The 27,940-nt window shown below is 40.3% G+C and overlaps 2 protein-coding genes across 2 annotated transcripts; one reads left to right on the forward strand and one right to left on the reverse strand.

Moving 5' to 3' along the window:
- Window positions 1–674: 674 nt before the first annotated feature.
- On the forward strand, window positions 675–19,416 carry tprb (translocated promoter region b, nuclear basket protein). Its single transcript, XM_017420509.3, has 51 exons — window positions 675–834; window positions 992–1,096; window positions 1,183–1,256; window positions 2,198–2,294; window positions 2,381–2,484; window positions 2,589–2,753; window positions 3,289–3,381; window positions 3,539–3,619; window positions 3,778–3,865; window positions 3,944–4,084; window positions 4,230–4,330; window positions 4,480–4,677; window positions 4,943–5,050; window positions 5,147–5,373; window positions 5,543–5,706; window positions 5,910–6,052; window positions 6,542–6,690; window positions 6,811–6,973; window positions 7,093–7,227; window positions 7,307–7,447; window positions 7,620–7,788; window positions 8,126–8,292; window positions 8,789–8,941; window positions 9,036–9,152; window positions 9,376–9,579; window positions 9,775–9,962; window positions 10,153–10,300; window positions 10,525–10,662; window positions 10,774–10,905; window positions 11,022–11,152; window positions 11,273–11,525; window positions 11,615–11,758; window positions 11,922–12,120; window positions 12,283–12,497; window positions 12,781–12,854; window positions 13,488–13,684; window positions 13,819–14,109; window positions 14,381–14,535; window positions 14,617–14,697; window positions 15,000–15,188; window positions 15,287–15,442; window positions 16,103–16,196; window positions 16,527–16,687; window positions 16,780–16,839; window positions 16,927–17,015; window positions 17,420–17,529; window positions 17,650–17,748; window positions 17,882–18,032; window positions 18,279–18,400; window positions 18,513–18,608; window positions 19,150–19,416. Exons 1-51 carry the CDS (start codon window positions 684–686, stop codon window positions 19,197–19,199), a joined length of 7,161 nt encoding a protein of 2,386 aa, XP_017275998.1. The 5' UTR covers window positions 675–683; the 3' UTR covers window positions 19,200–19,416.
- prg4b (proteoglycan 4b) lies at window positions 19,288–27,513 on the reverse strand. The gene is made up of 15 exons (XM_017420510.3): window positions 27,311–27,513; window positions 27,130–27,208; window positions 26,754–26,870; window positions 25,975–26,097; window positions 25,642–25,719; window positions 25,465–25,518; window positions 23,825–23,884; window positions 23,501–23,722; window positions 22,631–23,260; window positions 22,264–22,350; window positions 21,827–21,963; window positions 21,577–21,733; window positions 21,382–21,483; window positions 20,558–20,686; window positions 19,288–19,556 (listed from the first exon to the last, which is right to left on the reverse strand). The coding sequence occupies exons 2-15, from the start codon at window positions 27,197–27,199 to the stop codon at window positions 19,447–19,449; spliced, it is 2,076 nt and encodes a 691-aa protein (XP_017275999.1). The 5' UTR covers window positions 27,200–27,208; window positions 27,311–27,513; the 3' UTR covers window positions 19,288–19,446.
- Window positions 27,514–27,940: the final 427 nt, after the last annotated feature.

Genomic DNA, 27,940 nt, shown 5'->3' on the forward strand with positions numbered 1-27,940 from the left:
AACTTTGTTCTTCTCTTCTTTACACCTCACTTTTTTGTTATTTTTCAGTCAAAAAGGTAAACACATTAATGTTTTAAACACAGTGAAGTCCTGGGTCACAACAAACTGGCTTATTAATGTAATTGGATTTAACTGTTCTGTTGAATTTTTAAATGTTTGCCTTCATGTGGTATTTTGAACACACTGCTACAAAACCAATTTCTGCTTCATGTGGAAGAGAAAAAAAAGCTTAGGTTTGTTTCACATTTTTAGGTTGTAACATTTTTAATTAGCCTTTGCATAATAGGAAAACCTATGGGGTGTTTTGGGAGTTTTTAATAAAAGCACATCATTTCAGTCAAATCATTTGTCTTGAAGTTACCTCTGACTATTTCATGAATCAAATTGTGTGTAAACACAGTATGACCATTTAGCCTAATTATAATTATTGGTGCCCCATATTCAAATCAAAATTAATGTGATTTATGAATTACTTTTACTTCAGTGTATGGTGTTTATTAAAATGTATATTTTTATAAACATACTGACAATTTGTATTGTTTATAAATAGTAATCTTGACGGGTTGTGTGCTAAAAAATGTCAGTATGTCGATGATTCCAGTAGGTGGCAGTAAAAACCTATGAGTGACAGTTTGATCAAAAGAAGAAGATCAACTGCGCATGCGCCTGTTGATTTCGCGAAAATGGCGGCACTCCTGTCGCAGGAGCTGGAGGCTCCCGAGCTATCTAAGCTACCTAAAACAATTCAAAGCAAACTTGAAAAAATAATTTCAGATCGTCAGTATGAAATTGATTCATTGAAAGCGCAACATGAACAGTTTCGGGTTGACAGTGGTGAGTTGGCTGTTTATGTAGTAACTGCTGAAGCTAACTGGAGCTAGCACATGCTAACTCCAGGAGCTACTCCGTTGTTTTCATTCACAACTTTTATTAGTATCAATAACATTTTTAATAATTCCTGTTTGTGGTCTTGTTTACTTTCATCTTGCAGAACAACAGTTTTTTGAAAAAGCTGACCAGCTTGCTCAGAGTCAGGCAGAGCTTTTGTCCCAAACTCAAAAACATCTTAAACTCAAAGATGAGTTCAGCAAACTCAGTAAGAGGCAGCGTGATGTCGGTGTTTATTTATATATTTAGCTCGGCTCCGGTTCACTGGGTTGTGTTGATCAATGTTTGATGCAGGTGAGGAGCTGAAAAGTGTCCGCGAGAGGAATGGGGAGTGTGAAAGTGCGCGAGAGAAGTTGTCATCAGAGCAGGTAAGGCAAAACACAAATAATAATAATAATCAAGGTCACGTTCAAGCACCAAGAGATTAATGCTCCTCTGTAATACATTTTATTTAAGCACGTGATACAGCTGGAAAACGTTCACTCGTAAATTTTAGACATAAAAGAGAGGCTAGAAGTGTGAGAATGGCTCAAAATTACTTCTTTCCTCTCCTTTCCACTGTGCCTGCAAGTTGAGTTACTTTGTGTGAGGCTTCGGTTTTTATAGTAAGCTTTAAGTTACGGGGAAAGGCATATTTTTTTATTAATAATGGGTCTCGACAAAGGAGTACCCTTCATGCTGTTCGAGCAACAACATGACCACCTGGCACAAACACAGCAGAGAAACACATCTTGTCCTTGAAGTGAGTTATTCCAACTCTTTTTCTAGACAAAGCACTTGGAGTTTCTTTTAAAGGTGTCTGCTTTCAGTAAATAATGTTTTTAATGTTGCCACAATGAGATGTGCTTAGTTCAAGTTCCTCAGTAAAGAAACAGCTTTGTTAAATCAAAGTTTACAAAAAATATTAACAGCATTAATTATTGCGATCACAGGTCGTCTTGTTTCTGTCACAGTATAGCTGAGAAAATCTACACCACAACATTTACATTTGCATCCTTCCTAAACATTTCTTCAGACTGGCCACACTCAGGCTAAAAACTCCCAAAATATCAATGATATTGAAAGCTGATATTATCTGTAAAAACTATACACATTCAACAGTGATCACAACCTCCAAGGTGATTACTGTCTGTGCCCTGACTGACAGCACTCAATGTTAGAACAGTGGTCATAAAGTTATGACTAATTTATCTGTATATAGAGAAACTGAACAGGTAGTTAAGCTGCTGTTTTTCCTTAATGTTGAGGTGTAATTTATCAATTGTTTTTGACCTCTAAATCAGTCTAACAGATACTGTTATTTGTTTAGACTTTGCTCTCAAAGACCAAAGACGAACTGGAGGCAGAAAAGCGAGAACTTGTTCGAACACTGGACAGGAGATCCCTGGAAGTGGAACATTTAAATGGTATGTAAACATTCATTTACACTTTTTATTTGTTTTATTTTTGTTTATGCATTTAAATTTTGAATTTATTGTTATTGTTTTGCCAGATGACTTGAGGCAGCTCAATGATAAGTTAGTGAAAGTCAACACTTCTAAGATGGCTCTGCAGATGAAGTTAGATGAGCTTGAAGCAGCAGAAGTAAACATAAAAGTGAGTTATGTATCTGTTTTTATATCCATTGAATATGTCTGCCTCTTTGTTTTGCATTTGACCCTATAAGTAAATTACTGATTGAAGATGGTTTGCATCTCCAGTACAAAGAGAAGCGTATGGAACAAGAAAAGGAGCTGCTACATGACCAGATGTCTTGGTTGAAAAACGAGCTGAAGGCCAAGACAGAAGAACTGCTGTCTTTGTCCCGGGCGAAGGGGAATGACATCCTGGAGCTAAAATGCACCCTGGAGAATAAAGAAGATGAGGCAAGTTTTATTTTGTATATGCAACATATTACTGTAATCATCTAAAGAGCTAATGTAATCTGCTGAATCTACTTAGTGAATTACAGGGATTAAAGTTCTCCATCGCCACAATGGATTTCTGTCATCTGTAAAAATGAGAAGGGGGGGGGGGGCATGTTGTTTGTTTGTTTGTTTTTGTGGTTCCATTAAAGCCATCCAATCTAATTATGATACAGGGATAAAATTGACACTGCTTTCAACAAATAAAGCGAACCAGAGCCAAAGTTTCATCTAATCAGAGCAGAGCAGGGCGGGTACAGATGTCTAGCGAGTTTTCTGACCCCTCTAGTCACTTTTTTTCTAAAAAAATAAAGCGACTAGTCACTTTTTCTGGTGTTTTTGGAGACTTTTGAAGACTGACGTGAAATCAAGTGATGTTTTATTTACTTCTATAGTCTCTTTCTGCTCATTTTTATGTTTTGTGTTGAGGTGTTTTAAAGACATTGAGTTTTCCATTTGATTTCATCTAATGTTGTCTTTTTCTGTTTTTCTTCAGTTAAAGAAACTCCAAGACCAAGTGGCGAGTTTGAGGACTTCAAATGAACACCATCAGAAACAAAATGAGGAGATGATCAGCAAACTAAAAGAAGTGTGTATTGATAGTTTTGAAGCTTTAGGCAGTTCTAATTGTGACATTCATTTGAATATTATGCAAGAAAATCTTTGGTTTAGTAAATAAAGCAGCATTTAGATCAACTAGGTCATATTGATGTGAATGACCACATGTTTACTTCTTTCTTTTCCAGGCCAAGGAGCAACAGGCCAACATGGAGGAGAAGTTTAGAAACGAGCTGAATGCCAACATCAAGCTTTCCAATTTATACAAGGTGTGAACACAAGTTGAAGAAAACTATTTTGAGCATAGTATTCTTCAGCCAGTACATTAACTCTCTTAAACCATGAAGGTTCAGATATTTTTGATAAGAGAATTTGCTGTTTTTTATTTGCAGGAAACAAGAAGTTAAAGTTTCATGTTTTCTTCCAGGAAGCAGCAGCAGATTCTGAGGCAAAGAGTGAGGAGCTGAGTCGGGCAGTGGAGGAACTGCATAAGCTGCTGAAAGATGCTGGAGAAGGTGCAATGACCCTACATGCACAATAATCTTTAAGAGCATAAGCTATGGTTCTAAAATCTCTCATTTTCTGCCTTCCAGCCAACAAGGTTCTTGAAGAGAAGCTGCAGGAAATGAATGGTGCATCAGATAAAACTGTTAGTGAATTAAAGGACAGGATTCAGAGTCTTGAAAAAGAGCTGGACAACGCCAATGAACTGCTCTCAAGTTCTAAACTTAGAGGTCAGTTGTCGTGATTCTAGTCTTTTGGTTACTTTTTGGCATTTTTTTGTTTTGCGAAGGCTTTCACCAAATGTTGCTGGGATAGGTTGATGTTTTATGATTGCCTCTGTTGGTTTTTTATTTTTATTTTATTTTTTATGTCCAGGTCCTGTTGGTGCGGCTGTGCTGTCTGAGGAGCAAATGACAACAATGTCTCCAACAGCAGCAACTGTGTCCAAAATAAAACCTGGCATGAAGCTGACTGAGGTATGTAAACCATCGAATATCACTTCATTTTACCAAGTAGTTTCTGTCAGTTGTAAATATCTTGCCTTTGCTCATCTTAATAAATTGTGCTGAGGAGCACTGAGACGCAGTCACTTTCCCCCCTCTTTTAACATGAGGCATGTTTTCAGTTGTACACAGCGTATTTGGAGAGCCAGGAGCAGCTGCAGTTGGAGCGATTGGAGAATAAACGGGTCAACAAGTATCTAGATGACATTGTGCAGGAAGTAGAAGCTAAAGCCCCGATCCTCAAACGACAAAGGGATGAGCATGAGCGCATGCAGAAGTCTGTGGCCAGTCTTTCTGCCAAACTGGAGCAGGCTGTTAAGGTGTGTAATGCTGACAATATGTAATAGAATATTTAATTTTTTCAGTTTCAGTTTCATTTATTTAATGCATTTAGGTCTTGATTTGTTTTGTACTGAATGCTCACTACGGTTTTTGTTTGTTTGTTAACAGAGTAAAATTTTTAAAATTTGATTTGTTCATAGTGAATGCTGTCAGGAGACTGTAGTCGGTTATGTAAAACTGGATAATGTCTGTATTTCCAGTCAGCTATCTAAGTTTTTTTTTATTTAAATGTGCTTATTGCAGGAGGTGCACCGTCTGCAGAATGAGGCTGATGAAGCCAACAAACGTGCTTCTCTCCTGGAAAGAGACAACCAGAGGTCTGAACTCCAGCTCGCTGATTTGGCTCAACAGGTGGGCTTATTTTTATTGTATCTGTGTCATGTGTTTAAATAAAATCATAAGAAATTTGAACACTTGTAGATTTCTCTTGTCTGCTGTTTCTGCTAGGTCCGTGTGCTGCTGATCGAGCTGGAAGAGGCTCGTGGAAACCATGTGCTTCATGAAGAAGAGGTGAGCTCTGCTGACGTCAGCAGCACATCCGAGGTGATCAGCCAACACTTGGTAACCTTCCGCAGCGTGGACGAGCTTCAGAAGCAAAACCAGCGTCTTCTGGTGGCTCTCAGGGAGCTCAGTGATGCCCAAGAAAAAGAGGAGTTTCAGACCACAGGCAACAGGTCTGTTCAAACTATATATTTGTCTCTGATTACCTTCTCCCCAAAGAGATTTTATAGCCTACACGTTTATTATTTCACAATTACAGGAATTAAACTCTAAAAGGGTATTTTATTGGAAACTTTACACATAATTCTTGTCAGCTCGGCTAATCGCTGTGTTCTCTCTCAGGCGTGTGGAGCTGGAGCAGAGTCTGGAGAAAGCTCAGGCTGAGCTGGCGTCTCTGAAGGAGCAACGCAACCAGCAGATAAAGATGACCGAGTCTATTGTGAGGCAGAGGGACATGTACCGTTTGCTGCTGGCTCAGGCCACCGGAGTTGCCTTCCCTCAACAAGGTGACACAGAAAAAAGTGAAACTAAGTGATGGTTCGGTACATTCACATTTGCATCTCTACAACCATTTGAATGAAGATTCTTTGAATTGTGGTGATTAGCATGTCAAAATACTTCCATTTAAGATGGCCCTGGGAAAGTTGGTTTTCACCAAATATTTATTTTTCTACATTTGTATCTGAATCTATTGTTTCTTCTCCTCAAGGAACACCACCTGAGGAGTTCTCCCTGACATCTACCCCTCGACGTTCACCAGCAGCCACTCCCACCGCAGGGACACCCACTGCACTAGTCTCCATGGGTGCAGACTCTGCTGAAGCGCTCGAGGCCAAAGCAGCTTTGCGACAGGTGACCTGATTTCTGAATCTTTTCTGATGGTTTTTAGTGAAACAAACTGCACAAACCTCACACTTTGACACGTTTAGGTTGTTGCTCGTGTCACCACCAGATGGCATTGTGCTTCATTTAAAGTATATTTTCATTCGAAAGTGCTTTTATTTACTCTGTGTCATATGAAGAATCTTTTATCATTTTCCTTGTGAAATCATCTAGTTAAAGGTTTTGTCACTGTGAAAAGAATAACAAAAAAAAAACCAACAAAACAAATAATTTTGGAAGTTATTTTATGAAATTGTCTGCAAATATTTTAGTTTGGAGTGAAGGAAACTTTTCTCCAAGAGTTTAGGCAACTGGGAAATTTCCTGTTTCACATTTACCTGCTGTCACTGGATCAAAGTATAGCATGTCAAATATTGTATTTTATCATCATAAATAGCACTCAGACTGGAGAAACATAAGTGATATGAAAGTGCATAAAATGTCTGATTGCATGTGCAGTTGCAGGAAGTGTTCTCCACCTATAAGACGGAGCGTTCGGAGAGTGAAAAGGCGATGACCGAACAGAACGAGAAGCTCCAGGAGCAGCTGTCTGATCTCCGCTCTCAGAATGCCAAGATTTCCACTCAGCTGGAGTTTGCCTCAAAGAGGTAAAAAGTTACAGAACTTTTGGTGTTAAGTTATGTAAAATTTAGTGTTTAACACTTGGTTGCTGGTTTATAGAAGCATTTTTGCTCTCCAAAAACTGGCTTCTGAACTTGCCCGTGCAGGTATGAGATGCTGCAGGACAACGTCGAGGGCTACAGGAAGGAGATCGCCTCACTTAGAGAAAAAGAACAGAAGATGTCTGCTGCCACGCAGAAACTGGAGCAGACTGTTCATACTCTGAACGAGGACCTGAAAGCTGCCAAGGAGAAACTCAGCATGACTGAGGTTGGATGGCCTTTGATCATCCATTATTGTGTTTTTGAGTGTTTAATAACTACTACTAAGGTGAATTGTGCTAGTATTTGATATGTAATTATCAATATCAATCTTCCTTTGCTTTTTAGGGTGATGCTGAGAACCTTCGCAAGGAGAGAGACATGCTGAAGCTGGTGGAGTCCAGGTTAAGTCAGGAGAAAGAGACGAATCTGAGTCAACAGCAGAGCCAGAACCTGCTGCTGACCAATCTAAAGACTATTCAGGTAATGGAATTGTTTTGGACCACATGCTCACATCCAAACAAAACAAAGCTTAAAAATGTGGACTTTTTTTGTTATTCAGTCCACTCTTGAGCGTTCAGAGACCGAAACACGTCAGCGTCTCAACAGCCAGCTAGAAAAGCAGGAACAGCTGAGCCTCCAGCTACAGAAGAGGCTTGATCAGGAAGTGGAACAGCGCCGCCTGTTCAGCAGAAACCAGGAAGTAAGCATCATACTGAAACAATCATTTCTGATGGACTGATTTGATTTTTAGATACGGGCCTTAAAGCAGTCTTGCTTTTGATGTAAAGTTGACAGAAATGGATTTGAAACAGCATGATCATACAGAAGGTTTTACAAATATAACAATAACTAACCTTTTTTATTTTGCTTAGATGCAGTTAATGGAAGTAAAGAGGCAGTTGGAGACACAAGTTGCTTTAAATCAGAAAACCAAGGAGCAACTGAATGCTGCGGAGTTGGAGCTCAACACCCTCAAGATGCAGCAGGGCAGCATTGAAACACGCCACGCCCTGAGCTCACCATCTACATCCATCATCAGAGGTTGGCCGACATAAATAAATACATGGAAGTTCCATATATACTCCTAAATATACCGTCTACTGCCTAGGTTGTTTTGAGATTCTTAATTTGTGTGAAGGAATTCATTCACGGGTCTATTAGGAACAATAATAAACCTTTTTTTTCTGGTTGACTGACCTACATTTACAATTTTTTATTTAGTTTTGCTTAAGTGCATTAGTCTCTATTTTCTTATGTGAAATGACCCAATAAAATGTTTAAACCATGCTTTTTTTCAAAGGGCTTTACAATGAAATGGTGTTTTCATTAGTCCAGAATGCATCAAATCCCATTTAAAATGATAAATTGTTCCACCCAGGTCTGCAGGGTTCAGACCAAGACCGAGAGGAGCTCCAAGGCCGCCTGCAGCTGGCCGAAACCCAGGCAGAGGAGCTGGCAGAGAGCCTTAAGGCCGTCACCTCCAGCATGGAGCAATACAAAGCCATGGCTAAAAGCCTGGAGGAGTCTCTGGAAAAAGAGAAACAGGTCAGGACACAGTTGGAACACAACCCACAAACTGTTTATGGGTCCCTGTGATCATAAACATTTAACAATTTAAAAAAAATGCAAAAGGAAGAAACTGTTAAGTAATTTTGTGGTTGGCATAAACACAATAAAAAGTTTTTAGCACACCACCTGCTGTTAAACAAGCTGCATTAAGTTTTATACAATTAAACCTTTTAGTTTGATGCCAAAACGCAGATGTAGTATTAAAGTGCTGACAGTCAATTAAGAAAATACACTTAGCTGAACATGACATCAAAATACATATATTTCAATAATTGTCTAAACTGAATATGTGGTAAATGTCTAAAGAAAAAAAATTTAATTCGTTATAATCGTTTAAAAATGTATGAATTTCAACAATTAAAAGTCTAGTTTGGAAAAAAAAAAGTTTGATCATTTTAAGTCAATGTCTTTGATGATCAGATACTTAAGGTGGTGACTAAATTTATATACATATTTTTTTGTAAATAACCAGGTAACGGAGGAGGCCTGCTCATCTGTGGAGACCTGCTTGAAGAAATCTGAGGAGCAGCATCGCCTGCTGGAGGAGAAGGTCCAGAAAACAGAGGAAGAAAAGCAGAACATGGAGAAGGAGAAAAGGGAAGCTCTGGCCTCTCTGGAGAAGGAGGTGTGAAATCATGATTTATGAGCCTGTAAATACTGATGAAATTCACCATATATGTGAACTGTTTATTTAATATATTTCGTTGGGTGTCTGTTAGATTGATGACCTGAAGAGACGTCTGAGCGGTGCCCGGGAGGATCACCAGGCGACGCAGCAGCAGCTGGCTGTAGCTGAAACTCAGCAGCAGCAGGCTCTGAAGGACAGCCAGGAGCAGGTAAGCAGTTACAGTAAATCTTAATGAAGAATTGATCATTAATATTATTAGGCATAACACATACAGCCAGTGGGTGGGTTTGAAAAAAATCTGCACAAGTTGAAGGTCAGTTAAAATGATGTGGCTTCATTTAGAAGCACCAAGGCTGTTAATGGAAAAGGCTAGTCAGGATCCATGTGGAATGTGTTATCATGATGTAAAAGTCTTATTTCCTATTTCAAAGGCTAAGCTGGCAGCTGAAGCCCAAGATAAATATGAGCAGGAGATGATTCTGCACGCAGCTGATGTGGAGGCTCTGCAGACCGCCAAGGCTCAGGCTCTGCAGGCCGTCGAGCTCAGACATCAGCTAGAGGAGAAAGTCCAGCGAGTCGGAGCTGAATTACTGGAGGCCAGGGTCTCCTGGGAGGAACAGGAAAAGATCCTCAAGGTTGGTTTTATGTGTTACTGTGTTGTATTTAATAAATAGACTTTACATTATGCATATTAACCCTGAGTTACAAAGTTGTTGCAATCTTAAAAGCATATATTTCTGAGCTGTAGATTTAATTGAATGTTTTTTATTTGTAATTTATTGTGATGGGAATTCATTTTCTCACTTGCTATATCTCCCTTTGTGTTGCAGGAGGAGATTTCCAAGATGGAAAGTCGGCACGAGGAGCTGCAGAAACAGAACAGCCTCCTGCATGAGCAGGTTCAGACAATGAGCAGCAGACTGGCTGACAGTCTGCAGCGGGCCTCCAGTGAGAGTTCACTGAATGTATCTTTGACTGAAGAGGGAAAATCTGAGGACCAGCTGCTTGAGATCCTCAGGTAACTAATTAATCTCTGCTTTTTGTGCCTAATTAGTTTTAGCCATATCAGAAACAAATTCTAAACAAAACAGGTGAGGTTTGAAAATTGCAGCAAATAAAACTTTTGATGGAGTCTTGTCTCAAGTTCATATTGGTTTTTTTTTTTTTTTTTTTTTTTAATAATTCTTGATTTCTGTCTTTGACCGTAGGTTTGTTCGTCGAGAAAAGGAGATTGCAGAATCTCGTTTTGAGATGGCCCAAGAGGAAAGTTTACGTCACCGTTTGAGAGTGGCACACTTGGAACAAGAGCTCAAGGAGGCGCAGGACAGTTTGGCTGCTGCAAGGGAACGGATGCAGGTTTGTTCTTTTTATTGTCCAATCCAAAGTTACCACATTTAATAAAGATCTTGTAAAAAGATAATCTTTAAGGGGAAAACTTATTTTTTCAATCCAAGAGAATTCCCAATGTCTATGGCAGAATAAATACACAAAATAAATGGACAAAAGTGTTTAATTGTCTAACCTGCTAACAATTTCAAGTCCTACATTATGTGACAAGTGATAACCACCGTGCTTCTCAGGTGACTGCAAAGACCCTGGCTCAGCATGATGAGCTGATGAAGAAGACTGAAACCATGAACATCCTGATAGAGACCAACAAGATACTGAGAGAGGAGAAAGAGAAGATGGCACAAGAACTGCAGAAGAGCCAAGCTAAGGTATCCGACTCGTTTTACAGGAAAGTGTTTGAGTTTATCAGTCATGATTTTTTTTGTAACTTCCCAAATTTCCGATACTCTCAGCTCAAGGCTTTTACGTGTGTTTTTCAGGTGCAAAAGCTGGAGTCGGATAATTTGCCGCTTCAGGAGGCTAACTTTGAGCTGAGTGAGAGAAGTGGCATGATGCAGGCCGAGAAGACGTTATTAGAAGAGGAAGTGAAGCGCTGGAAGACTCGAACCCAGGTCAGTTTAGAGACTAGAAGGTAAACTGTAAATGCTTTGTTTATGAAGCAGAGATCTGAGAGTTCTTTATGTCTAATAATTAATATATTGACACATTTGTTTTCGTGCTCTAACAGCAGTTGGTGAGTCAACAGAAGGATGCAGATCCTGATGAGCTCAAGCGTCTTCATTCTGAGAAGGATTTACATCTTAAACGCATCCAGCAGCTCAGTGAAGACACCAATAGGCTTAATAAAGAGTTGGCCAGGTGAGTTTATGAATCTTTATGGTGTTTGATCGAATCATACAAATGTCTTCTTGCTAGCAGTTCTGTTTCTTATTGTTTCCCACATCCCCGTTTATTTTTGCACTCCTTTTGTCTCTATAGGACAAATGAGGAGAGGAATTTGATGAAGAAGGAATTGGAAACTAAGAACCAGGAACAGGGTCGTCTGCAGTCTGAGAGGGAAGTACATCTTAAACGTATCCAGCAGCTCATTGAAGAGAAGAATTCGATGAAGAAGGAATTGGAAACTAAGAACCAGGAACTCCTGGAGAAGATGCGAACCATCAACCAGGTTAAGAAAATCGGACGACGCTACAAGACTCAGTATGAGGAGCTTAAAGTGGAACATGACAAGGTAATGATTTCCCTCCTCGCTTCAGTCCAACTTGTGTTGCACATTTCATTCCGACATGAGGGTAATTTGTCATTCTGTATATCTCTCAGGTGACAAATGCCGCAGCAGGTCCATCCCAGGACGAGGAGGCACGTCAGGCCTCGGCTCAAGAACTGCAGGGCATTAAAGATTCTCTGAGCCAGGCTGAAACCAGGAACAAAGAGCTGGAAGGACAGCTCCAGAACATCAACAAGGTGAAAAGGCACTCATTTATTTATGTTTTTCTACACAGACATATTTTGTTTTCTGAACTGGTGAGATTTGGTTTTAGTTTTGATACCAGCAGATCAGTTTGATCGCCTTGGAATTGTCTTTGGAAATGATCGGGATGTAAACAGTGCGACGTGTTTTCCACAGGTGGTCGTGGAGCGAGAGGCTGAAGCCCGCAGTGCTCAGGAGCAGTCTTCCAGGCTGCAGACAGAGCTGACGAGGGTGCGGCAGGAGCTGCAGGATAAAACTTCTCAGGAGGACACTCTGAAACAGCAGATGGCCGAGAAGGACGAGAAAACCAGGAAGGCTCTTCTTAGCGCCAAGCAGAAAATCAGCCTCCTCACAAGTGAGAGGGTTTTCTTCTTTTACAACTTATTACAACCTATTACATGTAAAGGAGTTATAAAATATGACTGACCTTTTCATAGAGAACTAATTTAATTACTTTTGGAGTAGTACATTTTACATTTTTATATTGGAAACTCAGCCCTGACTCATTTATGTCCAGGCTCCAAGGACCAGCTGCAGAAGGAAAATGAAGAATTGAAGCAGCAGCAGGATGAATTGAGGCAGCAGCGGGAGGAACTGGAGATGCGAGTGAGCGCTCTCAAGTCTCAGTATGAGAGCCGTCTCAGTAAACAGGAGCGAGGCCTCAGAGACCTTCGAGCTCAACAGGAGAGACAGGACCAGAGAGACGAGACACCTGAGGCAGGTCCAAGCAAGGTGAGCGTCTTCTACCACGTTTGCATGAGCCAAATCTTTATTTCTCTCATATTCACATAAACATCTTACATCTGACAGACATTAGTACTTTTAATGAGTGCTTTTAAATTAAATTAATTGACCTTTAAACAACAACAAGGAGCACAAATAGTTGTTTTTAATTGCATTTGTTAACAACTTCATATTTGCAATTTAAGTTGTTCAGATGTCTAGAAAGTGTAGAAATTATTGCAGGTTTTGTGAAATCAGTGTTATGGCTCAAATCTCTCCGTGCCCATTGTAGATCCAAGAGCAGCAGAGGGGCACAGAGCAGAGACAGATCAGTTTGAAGACCACCTCGGCTGCAGACAGGGGCAGGTAAGGTTTAATCAACAAAACTGAAGCTTTTATAATATCCATTTTGATTGCACTGTAATGCATTGTGACATTGTTAACCAGAGGTAACCTGAACGTGTGAAGCAACTGGACCAGATATTACCACTTCACTTCTAAATGTTTAATATGATGGATCAGTGTTGGTGTCTGATTATGTTTTCACTTTCAATTGCTGCTGTTTTTCCATCAGCCACAGCAGTTGTGTTCAGTGAAAGCTAATTACGTTTCACAGCTAATAAGTATCTCAGTACAGAACCTGTTTTTCTGTATCAGTAAGAATGTACACACAGTATCTCACAGAATCTGAGATGTTCTTATCAGATGAGACGGCAGATAATTTGTTCAGAAGGTGATAATAGTTTCAGTGTTATTTTTGGTGTAATTAAGGCAAAGTTACCCGTTAGTACTATGTGCTTATTTCAAGACTTTGACTTCATCGTCTTCTGCAGCATTATGCATAAAAGGTTGATTTTTCTGTCAAGAAAAGAACCTTTAATTCACTAGAAACTTTAATACTATTTTATTTAAACATCTGTGCTAAACATTGGACAATTTACAAGCTTACTCAAAGGACGTTTATGTAAATGTTTTGACCCCATTCTCTCTCATTGGCAGCGCCTGCACCTCTGAGCCGCCGACTGCCAACATCAAGCCGACACCTGTAGTCGCTTCAGCGAGCAAACAGCCCAACAACCCGAGTAACAAACCCACTCCACGAGCGAGCATCAGGCCCATGATCACGCCGGCTCCGGTGCCCACGCCAACACCGACTGCCACCGTCATGCCGACCACACAGGTGGAGACACAGGAAGGTAGGTGGAACTGCAAAGCTTTGGACTTTTACCTTCTGTCAAAGTAGAAATTTAATCAACATGTTATTGCTTAAAGAGAGAAGTTTTAAAAGTGCGTCCACTCTTGGTTTTCCACTAATTTAATTCTTCAACAGCCATGCAGTCAGCTGAAGGTCCACCGGTGGAGCATGTGACGGTGTACGGCAGCGCCAGCGGCTCCGTGCGCTCCGCCAGCCCGAACGTCCAGACCACACTAGCGAGCCCCATGCTGACCGTTCAGCAGATCCAGACGCAGGCCACGGCTTTTGTTCAGCCAACACAGCAACAGAGCGTGACCCACCCAGAGCCAGCCAGTCAGGAGCCGCCGCCTGTCGTGATCGAAGCTACGCCCAGTTCTCAGGTGGAGTGGCCTTCATCGTTCTCCTCCTCGTCTGTGTTTGGCACAGGTGAGAAATGCTCCGTTTAACATCTGAGATGGTTATATGTTGTATGTATAATTGCTTTTAAGAAATGTGGTAATTAAATAGGTTAAGAAAAAAATTACATTGCATATTATGATACATCTATTAGATTGATGAATGAGGATCTTTGGAAATAGAAATGTTGTACTTAGGGTGCTTCAGATTAAAAATGAAGTCTTAAATTTATTAGCCACATTGTTGGTTTTGTTGTTTACTGTGGGCTTTACATAAAGAAGGTTTACTATTACCTAACTAGTTTCAGCAACACCTGGAACCTCCGCTTTGTCCAAGAGGCCTCGTGAAGAAGAAGAAAGCAGCACTGTGGCCACCGACACTGAAGCAGCTCAGGAGGACACTTCCAGGGCTCCCATACCTAAAAAGCTGCGCATCATCCAAAGAGTGGGCCCGGAGGTAAGATAGCCAAAAATAAATGTTAAAGAGTATGTGAAAGGCGAAATGTTGGATAGCTCGATGATCATGTGATCTCTTTAGGAGGAGATGCTGGTTGAGGAGAGTGCTGAGGCTGAGGGGGTGGTGCCAACGGACAGTCAAGATGGTGCAGAGGTCAGCCAGGTCAGTCATTTGTTATTCTTTTAGAGACTTGTTCTGAATGTTTCATTACAGTGAAAACTCCAACCTCTTTATCCTAATTCTAACTGTTCTAACCCAGCTTTATCTCTATCAAAGAATCTGATGTAAAACAAATTCATCTTTAGTATCTTATTTGGCTTAATTGTAAAGCTTTTTGGTCAACGTCACTTGTTTTAAATTTGGTCTATAGAGAGGTGGAGAATTGGGCACTACAGCTATTTGTTACCCACGCTTGAAGGTGCGTGCTCATGATGTACACGGTTGCTCGATGTTTCGTTCTGCAGACAGAAGAGTTTTCAAACCTGGAGGAAGCAGAAGAAGCTGCATCCTCTCAGTCTGTCTCGGTGGAGCTTGGAGTCACACCAAGTCTTAGCGAAACCCCTGACCAACTGCAGCATGAAGTTATCGTCATACTAACTGACAGTGAGAGTGACGAAGAACACGAAGAGGAGGAGGAAGAGGAAGAAGAGCAGGTACAGACTCTGCAGTGAATATTTTTAAAGTCTTTGTTTTTATTTACAAAATGCCCTGGATACCTGTCATCCCTACTTTGACACTCTTCTCCTCATAGGACTACGCAGAGGAGGAGGAAGAGGAAGATGAGGAAGAGGAGGAGGAGGAAGAGGAAGATGAGGAAGAGGATGATGGTGATATGGGGGAGGAAGGAGAGGACAGTAATGAGGGGAGTGGAGATGGCAACGAGGCTTATGAAGCAGAGGACACAGAGGTTAGAGTAACAACTTTAACTTCATCTTCCTCACTTCCAGTCAGATCTTCACTCATTTTCCTTCTCACACTCTGTTATTCCACACTGTCACTTCTACTCGACCCTCCTGTCGTAATTTACCATCTGCTTGTAGTTTTTGCTCACGTTTACTGAAAAGATGGAGGGGTGGGGCAGCGGCTCATGTTATAACGGTTACAATAATTGGGCCGTAAAGATCACGACGACACATAACAACAATCAGGACTGAAGAAGCCTTTTGGATGAAAGGTGAAACGTCTGAAAGAAACGAGAAATCGTTCAGGTGTCTTTAATTTAACCACTTAGGATAGTCCTAACCTGGATGACTGAGACGATACACAAGCCAATCCTCATGAGAGCCAACGTCTAATGTTAATGAAGCTAAATGTAATTTAAGTTCTGGATAAGGTCAGAAGTTAGGTGCTAAATGAACCTAGTTATTGATTTTTTTTTTACCCAGAAATTCAAGGTTTTTCTAAAAGGCATCTTTGTTCACTGGAGGGATAAAATGAATCATTTATCTGTACGTTGTGCTCTGTCAGTATGTCTGGTAACTCTGACGAGTTCCTAAAATGTTCTTTCTTTTCTTTTTCCAGTAATTTTTCTTCCATTATTAATTTTCTTTCTACTTCCCTTTCCCAGGGAGCTGATGTAACAGACCCGGGCACTGAGACAGAGGAGAGTCTGGGGGCGTCTGACTCCACCCAGAGGCCTGCAGATTCCCAGACACCCAGCTGTAAGATCCAGGAAACCCTGTTGAAAACTTGTACTTGTGTTGATCCACCTCAAACTCTGCATACATTCACAAGCTGTCTCACCGTTTCAGTAGTTGTCTGACTCTTCCTAAAGACTGGAAAAGATGTAAAATGTCTGATGGGAAGAACTGCTCAAAATTAGACATTAGACAAATGGTTCAAGTTCTTCTGTAGCCTAAGAGTCAATTATGGTTTGACTTTGTAACACTTGTTTTAATCTGTAGTTTTAAAATAGCACCTTTAACTGTGGACTAGTAAATAAAATCAGTTATCTCTATATTAATCCAAACGTTTTCTTATTATTGTTTCAGTTGAGGGGAACACAATGGAGGCCTTCTCGACAGAACAACCAATCACCAGTTCTGGTACCCGGATGCCCCAGTCACCACGGAGACCTATGCATCAGCTGCCGCCCCGACTGAACATCCACCCCGCGCCGACATCAGAGCTGGGACCTCCTGCTCAGGTTCATGTAGGTTGTTTTTTTGTCAGATCCCCTTTCTAAAATGCGTGTTTGACATAAAAATGACCTCTTTAACTTATTTTGTTTTGTTTTTCTTGCAGCGTATCCCTGTTCGGCGCCAGTCGGTGGGCAGACTCACTCCTGGAGTTCCCAGCAGTGCTGTAAGTCATTTTAACAACACGTTTTTCCAGTAATTGTGTCATTTATGTGATTGTCAAGGTTTGTATTTTTCCATCCTCCCTCTGCAGCAACACTTCTTCGAAGAAGATGACAGGATGGTTCCCAGCACTCCCACTCTGATTCCTCCTCGTTCGGAGGGTTTTGACCAAGCCATTCAGTAAGTCTCACAGGCACTTAAATGAAAAACCAGAAAATTATTAAAAATTATTAAAAAAAAATGTTGAATCCTAGAACTGATCAGTGTTTCAAAACCAGAAAAGTTGCAAAATACTGATCTCCACCTCCTCTTTTTTTAATTGAACGATTTATTGAATTTTTTTCTGTTTGATTGAGCACAAAAGTAAAACCTAATCTGCACATTTTATACCGTATATTATGGTGTCGAACTACAAGTCATCAAAACATGCTTTTACAAGATATATAGACATTAACAGCAAAGACCCACCAACATTTTATTCAGGGTTGTTATTTAAAATTGAGAATCAAGTGCAAAAAACCCAACAACCTCTAAGTGACACAAACTCATAGTTGACTAATTTTTGTCTTTATTTTGTTTTTTAGTTCCCCCCAGGTTGCAGGTGTACCTCGCTTCAGGTTTGGCCCTTCAGAGGACCTCCCACAGACCAGCTTATCCTCACATTCTGACCTGGGACAGCTCGCTTCACAAGGAGGTCATTCATCACTTGTTTACAAATACAGAACTTGGCATTTGGGAGTTTTAAAGACAAGGGAATAAAGCTTTTAAGGCTTTGGTAAAGACCTTGAGAATTAAGAATTAATTTCTGTTTCAGGTCTTGGGATGTATGAAAGTCCCATTTTCCTAGCAACTCACGAGGAGGAGTCAGGTGGACGCAGCGTTCCCACCACTCCACTACAAGCTGCACCACCAGGTATCTGTCTGCTGTGAGGTCCATCCGTCTTTACTCCCACCCTTTTCATCAGCGTCGTCAACAGTTGTGTAAATTTGACTGCTATAAGCTTATATAAACACCAGCTTGTTTGTTTCCTCACACTATCTTGTAGTCACGGCCTTCTCAGAGGTCGCCCAGTCCGACTCGTCGGAGCATGCCTCCCAGTCGGTCCCCATGGTGAGCACATCAACACCGGGCCTCGTGTCGGGAACAGCCAGTTCAGGAGAGGAGAGAGACATCTTCCTGGAGCCAGACACTGACAGGTGATGATTACTTTTTTATTTTTATTATTAGCATTTATTTCTCCTGATAATTGAACTCAGATTTCTGACCTTTAAGCTGGCAAACCTTAATCATGGTTTCCTGTGAACTAATCAGTTGTGTTTGAGATGTCACATTAGTCAATGAGTCACGTCTAATTCTACCAACTGGAAAGTTTTGGTGATTTTTCTTTTCTTCTTTTTTTTTTAATAGGAGTTTATAAAAATCTGTTTATTTCTTTGCTCCAGGCCCGGTGCTGAAGTATCTGTGGATCCTGGGGTGTCACAGGGAGACACAGAGGAGCCAAGTCAACCATCTGACAAGGCCAGCCTTCCCTCCACCAGCCAGGAGCCTTCTTCTAGTTCTGCAGGTACAGTCCAGTCTTAAAGCTCCGGCCTCTTCCTGGCCGTGATGGTAAATATGACTTCTCTCCTGTTGGATTTGATTGGGCTGTTGTGATTGGTGATGCTACATCTCTCCAGATACAAGCAGCGCTCCACCCAAACCCTCCCGACCCGGACCCAGCAGACAGCTGCAGCGCTGGCCAGACAACCGCTCAGGACGCATGAAGAGAGGAGGTAACGTGTTTAAAGGAAGCAAATACTTTTCTGTAATGTTTAGGACAAGTTCATGGAAAAACTTGAAAGGAAATTCAGCGTTTCAATTAGTTTCCCACTGCGAGAGCAAGCCAGAATAAATAAAAATACATAAATTATTATTAGTAGGTTGGATGGTTTTTTTGATCAGTGATATAATAAAAAGTTCTCCATATTTATTTTATAACACAGCATCTTTATTGTTTATTATATGTACAAAAAACAAGACAACAAATACAGATTGTCTTGTAAACTTTTTATGAATATCATGTTTTTCGTCAACTACAGTCAAAACTCATTATTTTCTTATTAAAAAAACAGAAAACAATTTAAAAGAAAAAGTTAATGTGTACATTTTTATTTAAATGAATACACCAACAGTCTCAGAAGGATCTATTTAATCAAAATTTGACATTATTATTATTATAAACCCCATCAGGAAATTTTATAACACAGTTATGTTGAAATCTTTATACAACTAATGAGAAACTTTACATAAATGAGTTTGTTTTTCCCCCCACAGGTCACGCCTTTCCTTCCCGGGGTGTACCTGGAAGAAGATTTATGAGATGAAGCACGAATCAGACGACTTGACAACCAAAGCTGACCAAAACTCGCCAGGAACCCATTTTTCGAACACATTTCCACTGATTTTCTCTTGTTCTGAAGCCTGGTTTTGATTCATTGCCGTGTTCTTTTTTTTGTTTTTTAATGTGTTTAGAAAGTCCTTTTTGCAATCCATGCTGAAGTGGTGTGTCTTTTAAGAAGAAAATAAACTTTAAAAACGTTGGTTTGGGAGGAAGCAGTCGTTGCTTTTCAGTTATGGTTTGTTTTGACATTTGAAGAAGGTGTTGCTCCGAGGGGATGTGTTTGGTTTAGGACCCAGGGTGACGGGACGTTCACCATCTATTCTCACGTTGTAGGGTATCGCTGCAAAACAAATAAAGTTTTAGTCATGAGGTATAAACAACAGCCGATTATATGAATGTATTTAGGATGTTTTTCATGCAGTTGTTTCCATTCAGTGAAAATGAATTTGCTGTATTTTTTCCAGCAGTTGTGACTTCAGGGTTTGTGGAAAATGCGGTTTAATGACTCTCGTCTGCTTCAGTCTGAATTTGAAGAGCTGTAATGTTTTGTCAGTGATGTAAACGACTAGACGGTGAAAACATCCTGACCAGACTGGTGTAGTGGTGGCTTTACCCAGAACTATTTGTACAATTTAGAATAAAATACTTTTTACTACACAGCTAATAGACGCTGATCTTAATGGTCTTTACATGTTTAGTGCCCCGCCCTGAAGACATAACGCTCATTAAACATTCCAGACGTGATTTTAACAGCTCTGAGCAGACAGACAGTGAACTACGTTATGTTTGTTCTAAGGTTAGCTTTGTAGTATAAATATAAAATTAAGTAAAAACCACATTTGCTACTTAAACATCTCGAAATTTCACCTCATAAACTGAGTCCTTAATGCAAGTTATATTTTTATCCAAGAGTTTGAGGGTAGATGTTCCAAAACAAAGCAAAACCTCTTAAATTAAGTTTACTCTCCAGTGTTTTAGGGTTTGAATTCTCAGTTTATTCATTTATTTTTGGTTCTAATCTGCAGACTAAAAGAAATTTATGCCCAACGTGTGTTCACTACTGCCTCTGAAACAACCCCACAATGATACTTTTTCAGATATTGTAATTCTGTGCATTAAGATGGCAGCTAATACCTCATCATAGAAAAAAGGTCAACTACTATTAATTACATGAGTTATGGTCAATAGCTTTATTATATTGGGAATTTGGACTATTTCAAGCATTCAGCACTAAATAACAGAATATTAACTGATGGATTTATGAGCTGAAACTCTATAAATGATTTAATTTTTGCAGGAACACAAAAGAAAAGTCCTGAAAGCTGGAATGTATTGACTCACATCTTAAGAAGACGGTATATCTGTACCCCTCGGGTTCTCTGGTGCTCGGTATAGACACGGCAGCTGTGATGGTGTGGGGGAAGCCTCTCCAGGATTTCCGGATGCTGATTTCTGGCTCTAAAACAGAAACTGTGGAAAGAGAAACGGTGAAGTGGTGAATTTGTGCACAGAAATTAAACTGGATGTTCCTGATGGACAGAAGGAAGGGTCTCAGACCAGAAATTTATCTTACTGCCTACACAGGAAATGAAGCTCAGATGTGACCACCTCATCTCTTTGAGACAGCTCTAAAATCTGTCTGGTGTATAATACATGGTGATATTTGCCACAAAATTAGGTTAAAACCTCCAAATTAGGGATGCCCAACTTTGTGAGATCATTCCTAACAAAAGGCTCTAAACATTTTTAACATTTTTGGAATAATGTTTTTAGATTGACGAGCCAGAAAAACAACTGAAGCCTGAGAAAAGTTGAAAATCAAACATTTATCTCAGTTGAAATGCTCACATATTTACTAATTGTATTGGTTTACCTTTAACAGTTTAGTCTCAAACTGTTCACAAACCCTTGGTTTCAGTTTGCTTGTATTTTATGAACCCTGATACCTTTTTTGTTCTGGAGAGTTGCTCTGTTTCTCTAAAAAACAATCATATCTGTCAAAATATTAACCATTCATCAAGCATTTTAAAATAGGCCTGTTTGGCATTACTTTCAGCCCTATTTGATGTCAGAATTGTCTAATTAAGGACAAATTTAAAAGGATTCATGCAAAGCTACTTGAAAGGTTCATTTCTCGTCTTGAAATAGTTTTATTCCTGTCTTACCTGCCTGTCGGACCACTCGGGCATGAAGTTTGTGAATGGCATTGTGGCTGCCACACGTTGGACTGGTGCCAGACTGGTAGGAATATTTCTGAACAAATCCCCCTGTAAAACCATCCATTTTATAAAAGTCAAACCAAAGCAGAATAATAATATAAAGAAAAGCTTTGTGTTCCTGGTAGTTTGACATGTCGTCACCTCTCTTGAAGAAATAGACGGACTCTTTCCTGCTCTGGTACTGAGGAACTGTCAGGGCAGCTGTGATCTGACCCTGAAGCCCATTAAAGCCTCTTTTAATGACTTTCGGGTAGCCGGCATCCAGAACATCATTTTCAAACCTCCAGTACTTGCCTGCCTGCAGAACGAACACATTAAAAGAGAAAACTGTAAAATCTTTCATCAAACAAAAGCTTAGAGTGATTTTTTTTAACTATTTGAGTCACGTTACCTTGAAAATGTAGGTTTTACCCTGGCAGTTGCAGCGGGTGAACACGGTGTCAATAGGGGAAGGGACACCCCACACCTCTGTGATGCCTCGGGGGGAACTTGGCACCCGGTTTCTGTCCAGAAACCAGAAGTAGTGACCTGCAAAAAATCATACCAGCATATAAGATTGGTCTAAATCAAACTGTTATAGTTACAAATGAACACTTAATGTCATTCACTTATTCTTATTCATATAGAACCACACAAGGACTGACATCTGGACTGGGAGAACCAGGACTTAGTAGTCAAAATCACAATGATTATTAGTGATTTATTCCAGCATTTTCCAAAGAAAAGTAATGTTTTTACTGTTATTTCTAAATGTAGTGGGGGTTTGAAAAAGTAGCATTAGTTTTTTTTTTGTTTTTTGGTGAATAGTCTCACGTTTCTGGTACTAACCCCTGAACACCACCATTGTTCCGTTCCTCAGTGCGGTGACTCCGCTGATAGGTCGCCCACTACACAGGTTAGTGTCATTGCTGTCATCTGGAGAAAAACAAAGGTTTGTCAGAAAACTGGTGGATTTATTTACAGCGTGAGGAAAACGGTTACTTTATACCATGCAACACATCTGTGCTCCCCCAGAGGAATCATTTAAAAGCAACTAAGCATCCTGCAACAATTCTTAATAAATATGCTGCAGAAACTGGAAACCATCCATTTCTGTTTGTGAAATAACTTCCATTACAATAAAAATGTCCTTCCTTTTTGAGGGCAACGTGTCACTGATGTTCTTAAATAATTTTAAAAAGCAAATAGGCCTTACCGCTTTGGTAATCTCTTGGGTTATTGGTGTTTGGGGTTTGTGGATCCACAGGCTTGGTATCAGATTTAGAGGTGGGTGGTAATTTGGGTGGATCAGGTTTGTCCTGAGGTTTGGAGGTGGGTTCTGATGTTACATTTAGCGGATCAGCAGTAGTTATCTCTGGTGCAGCAGTCTCCGTGGCCTCATCTTGCACCAGAACTGTGGATGTGGGAATTCCTGTTCCCGCTGGAGAGACGGTGGTGGATGGATCTTCAACGTCTGCCAGTGAAGATAGAGAGCTTGTTGTGATGCTCCCTTGGTCCATCTCTGTGTCGGTGTCAGATGGGGTTCCCTCTGGGGTTGCTGCTGGTGAAGTAGCATCCTGGGAGGTTTCCAGGGCTGTGTTTAAGTCCGGTGTGTTGACGGTTGTGATCTCTGGTTCATCTGCAGGAAAATGGTTAGCTGTAGTTTCTGTGGCGCTGGGTGAAGTTGTAGGTTCTGATGTTGTGATCTCTGGCTCATCTGTGGGAAAAATGTTAGCTGTAGTTTCTATGGCGCTGGATGAAGTTGTAGGTTCTGATGTTGAAGTAGGCTGATCGGGCTGAGGCAGAGTCGTCCCTTGGTCAGGGGAATTTGTAGGATCTGACGCATCTAGATGTAAAATAAAATCACAATAATAAACTTAGATTTGAAACGTTAAGTGCAGCAGAATTTTTCTCTGTAAATACAGGCATGCACACATTGGGGGCAAAATTTTAAGTCATAAGGCACTCAGAGAACATTCAAATGAGCTTTTTTTTAACCATCTCAGTGAAAGTCTTAACTGCATAAACAAAAAGGTGGAGAACACACTGTGAAACTGAGAGAAGTTGATTCCTGAACGTCACTCACCTGAGCTTACAGTTGTAGCTTCTCCAGCAGTGGAATAAAGAGAGAAAAGGTTGTCATTATCTGAAGGAGATGGCTCTGTGGGAGAAAACGCTCTCTCTGTAGTGAACTCTGGAGCATCTGTACCCAGAAGGGCTTCAGCAGGAACATCATCCAGCAGGTCAGCTGTCGTCGGTCCAAAGCTGCTGCTGCTCTCCGGGGTTGGACTCGTCTCCTGATCCTGCACTGTAGTGGAGTATTTATCAATCAGGAAGACCTGACTGTGCATATCTACAGAGAGGTTTGCACTAACGGTTCTTTGATGGATTTATTTGTTTCTTCACTCACCATCACTGGGATCGTCTGGTGGGTACGTTGTTGCACTCTCCAGAGGATTTGAATAGTCATCTGTAGGAAAAATGGGCAAATTTACAGTAAATGTACAGCACTGTGGGAAAAGTATTCACCCCTTACAGATTTAGTCTTTATTTGCTTTCTTTGTCACACTTATACATTTCAGATCACCAAACAAAGAAGAGATAACCTGAGTAAAAACAAAATGCAGTTTGTTGGCAACAACTGCAGTCCGGTATTTGTGGTAAGTGGTGACGAGTCTTTCAGATGGCTGAACATTTCTTCTGTGCTGCAGATCATCGTTCTGCTGCAGAACCCAAATGAGCTTGAGCTTAAGGCCACAAACTGAGAACCGTACGTTCTTCATCAGTATTATCTGGTAGAGAGCAGAATTCATGTTTCTGTCAATTATAGCCAGTCGTCCGGATCCTGAAGCAGCAAAGCAGCTCCAGACCATCACACTACCACCACCCTGTTTGACTGCAGGTATGATACTCTTTTTCTAAAATGCAGTGTTAGTTTTACTCCAGATGTAACGGGACACACACCTTCTGAAAAGCTTCCCTTTTGTCTCATCAGGCCACAGAATATTTTCCAAACATGTTGAGGATGGTTGGGTTGTTTTTTGTCAAATGTGAGACGTGCCTTTGTGTGGTTTTTGCTCAGAGATGGAGAGGCCTTTGGACTCTTCCATGGACACCCTTTTTGTTCCTCATCTCTTCCTTATCAGTGAATGGTGAACCTAAACTGAGGCAGGTGAGGCCTGCAGGTCTTCTGGATGAGTCATGGATGAGCTCCTGGAGTCATTTTGGTCAGTCAGCCACTCCTGGGAAGGTTCACCACTGCTTTTCTGTGGATAGTAGCTCTATTAAAGGGATTTCTTGATTCTACGGGTCTGGCAGTAATTAGGCCTGGGTGTGAAACTGAACTCAGCTTTCAAAATAAATTACAGTAAATGAAGGGGGCAGTTAGTTTTTCACATAGTGCCAGCTTGGTTTGGAAAGCTTTTTTCCCTTTAAAACTGCATTTTGCATTTACAAGGTTACCTTTGTCTGACGTTAACATTTGCTTGATAATTTAAAACATTCAAATATGACAAAAAAGCAAAAACAGTAGAAATCTGTAAGAGGGCAAGTACGTAAAATGTTTGTAAATTATGTCTAAAGATGTCAACACTTACAATCTGATCAGAACTAACTTCTTCTGCCTTACTTTTAAGACATTTCCTAAAAGAATTTAGATTCCCGGATTTAAAAATATATTCTCCAATTAAACTGTTCCGTCATGAATCCAAAGAGGGATGTAAAAAGGGCAGGAAAATAATTTGTTAGTCCTTTTTTGTGGTTTCCCACCGTGTGACTGAACTTGTGCCCAGCCTTCCTACACATGGTCCACTCCTACCAACACTGCTCCCTTGTGTTTCATTTGGCGCCTAAGGCTAATGCACTTGGCTTGTTCTGCTGAGACTTGGCCCAAGAAAGCAGAGTCAGCTCTATACTTTATTTACCTCCCTGCATAAATCCTCGCCTCATAATAGTAATTAAGCTAATGTAATTGGTGGGTTTCAGGATCACACTTTAGGACCAAAGAAACCATCGACTTTTTAAGAAGTGTGAAAAAAAGAACATGGTCACCTGCAAGGTTTCCCTCACTGAATGAATCTTCTGTTTCTTCAGTCAGAGTTGACTCTGCAGAAACATTTATTCATAAATGTTAGTTGCATTGCCGTGGCAGAAAAAAGGAAAAACAAAAAAATTGCCTTAAATCCTAAATGTAATAAAACTCAAACTTTTTCTCCCAAGAAAATATACCTTTGGGTTTGTTATCGTGTATAATTTCACATGAATTAGTCTTCATTGGTGCTGTCTCACTGGCTGCTTCACTGATTTCTGCAGTAATTACCAATAAAGAAAATACTGTCAATGCATCAGTGCAGATAACTGAGTGCATTCCAAGCTGCTCTTCATGCTGAGACGCATGCTTCTAACAGACATGCAAGCTGTTCCTGATAACGGATTCTTTCTGGGGTTTCATTTAGTTCATGTTATCTCACATTTCTTAGGTTTGGTTTTGTAGTCTGGGTCTGGATCTGTTAACATGCAGAAACACACACACCAGTCCCGAATATCCAGTTCGAGGCTTACCATCTGCGTCACAATGATCGCTGTAATCTGGACAGCACTGCTTGAACTTTGTGCACTCGGGATCACAGCTACACAGTCGTCCTCTCTTGAAGGTTTCTCCACAGCGTCCCTTACATGAGTTTTCTGTTGCACACAACATCACCAGCTGTTGATACAACAGATCTGCACAGCTGTGCTAAAGTTTAACAACTAAGCAACTTTAGTTAACACAGAAACTGCTACAACTCAGACAGTTTTACAGATAATGAGCTAGAATTTGCTGTGGTAGTAGCTTAGCATCATCCCCAACAAATGCTGAGAGCACAGCACATCATAAAAATATTTTTTGCTTAAGGCTTTGGCATGAACGCTGTCTGTTTGTAAGCAAAATATCTCATGAATTAGTGGACAGATTGTAATGAAACTCTCTGATTATACATCAACAAGGTCAAAATAGTTAAAAATTAAACAAGTGTTTGTGTAGCTTTTGGCCCCCTGACGTTTTCAAAAGCATTTTGAAGTCAAAGTCACATTTTTATGTTGTTAAAATCTCCACCACACAATTGTCTCACAGTGGTGTATTTTGGTTCAACTTTTTATGACCCAGTAAGTCATAAAGATTAAGGATTTTTCTATTCAAAAAGCAAAATAAGATGAAAGAGATTGCTTTGTCCTGGCTATTTTTCTATAATTTTACATGAACCATGTCTGTATAAAAAAATAAATAAATCTATAGTGAGTTGCAAACTGATTTGTGCCAAAACCTGCAGTCAGTAACATAAAACCCTGTTTCGACTCACTTGTGGTGCACTGAGATTCATAGTCTCTGCAGCACTCTTCATAAGCCAGGCAGTTGTAGTCACACTGGCACGTGTAACCCCTGTAGTACTCACCACCACATCGTCCTCTGCAGCTCGCTGCAGGAAACAATGAGAAATATCATCAAAAAGTGAAGACAGGACATAATATTTGCTCTTAAGGTGCTCTCTGCGAGGACACGGGCAGCACCACTTTAAATAGTTTTCCTGAAATGGGGACAAACACAAATGTTTTGGTAAATAATTACCAACTAAAGAACAAATTTGACAGATTCCAGGAAAATCCCTCATTGAAAACTAATTTCCGTCACAGAATGTTAAATATGTTATAATTTGTTATAATGATCCAAATACTCACACTGAGAAGAGCCAAATGTCAAAGCACACACCATCAAAATGACAGCACAAAGTATTTTAGAGGACATCATGACGTAAATCTGAAAGTGACCAAAAGAAATAAAGATAAAAAGACACATTTGTTGGGATATTTAGTTTAAGATAAAAGTGTTGACATAACAGAGAAATCCAGGTTAGCTTACCTTCCTCGAGCTTCTCTCAGCTGAACGTTGGACTCAGGCTGCTTTTAAAGGCTCGCAGAGAGAAAGAAGGGCTGACCTCCTGTTAACTGGCAAATCAGATCTAATTAAAAGTGCGATGATTCACAGGATGTAGGGAGGGTCCCGCAGTCCAGACATCACCATTCCCCACAAACAGCTGGAAGGACATCAACACACATCTGTGCCAGACAGACGGCTGACTTCACACACTTCTGAGCAGAGGAAAAATATCAATGGAAGGAGGCGGAGGGGGTACTCTCACACACGTCCAGGCCGTGAAGTCATGCTGACAGCCAAATAACTCAATAACAAATTCATTTATTTTTTCTCTTTAAAAATTTATAATATATAAATATTTATTGCTTATTTAGATCCCAAATACCTGCTTCCTCAGCAGCTCCTGCTCTTTATTAGGCTCATTTTAGGGTTTAACACAATTACTCAGGAAACATTTGCATTATTTGTGTTTTATTGCTGTGATTTATTTACATTTACTTGTTTCCTAAATTTAATAGTTTTTAAATGATTAGTCCATCCTTTTACATGGTCTGTTCAACCTTCTGCATTCAGAAGAACTCCTGTAATACCCAAATATGTCCAAATATGTGAACA

Source organism: Kryptolebias marmoratus, linkage group LG24, assembly GCF_001649575.2.
Source record: "Kryptolebias marmoratus isolate JLee-2015 linkage group LG24, ASM164957v2, whole genome shotgun sequence".
NCBI classification, from domain to species: domain Eukaryota; kingdom Metazoa; phylum Chordata; class Actinopteri; order Cyprinodontiformes; family Rivulidae; genus Kryptolebias; species Kryptolebias marmoratus.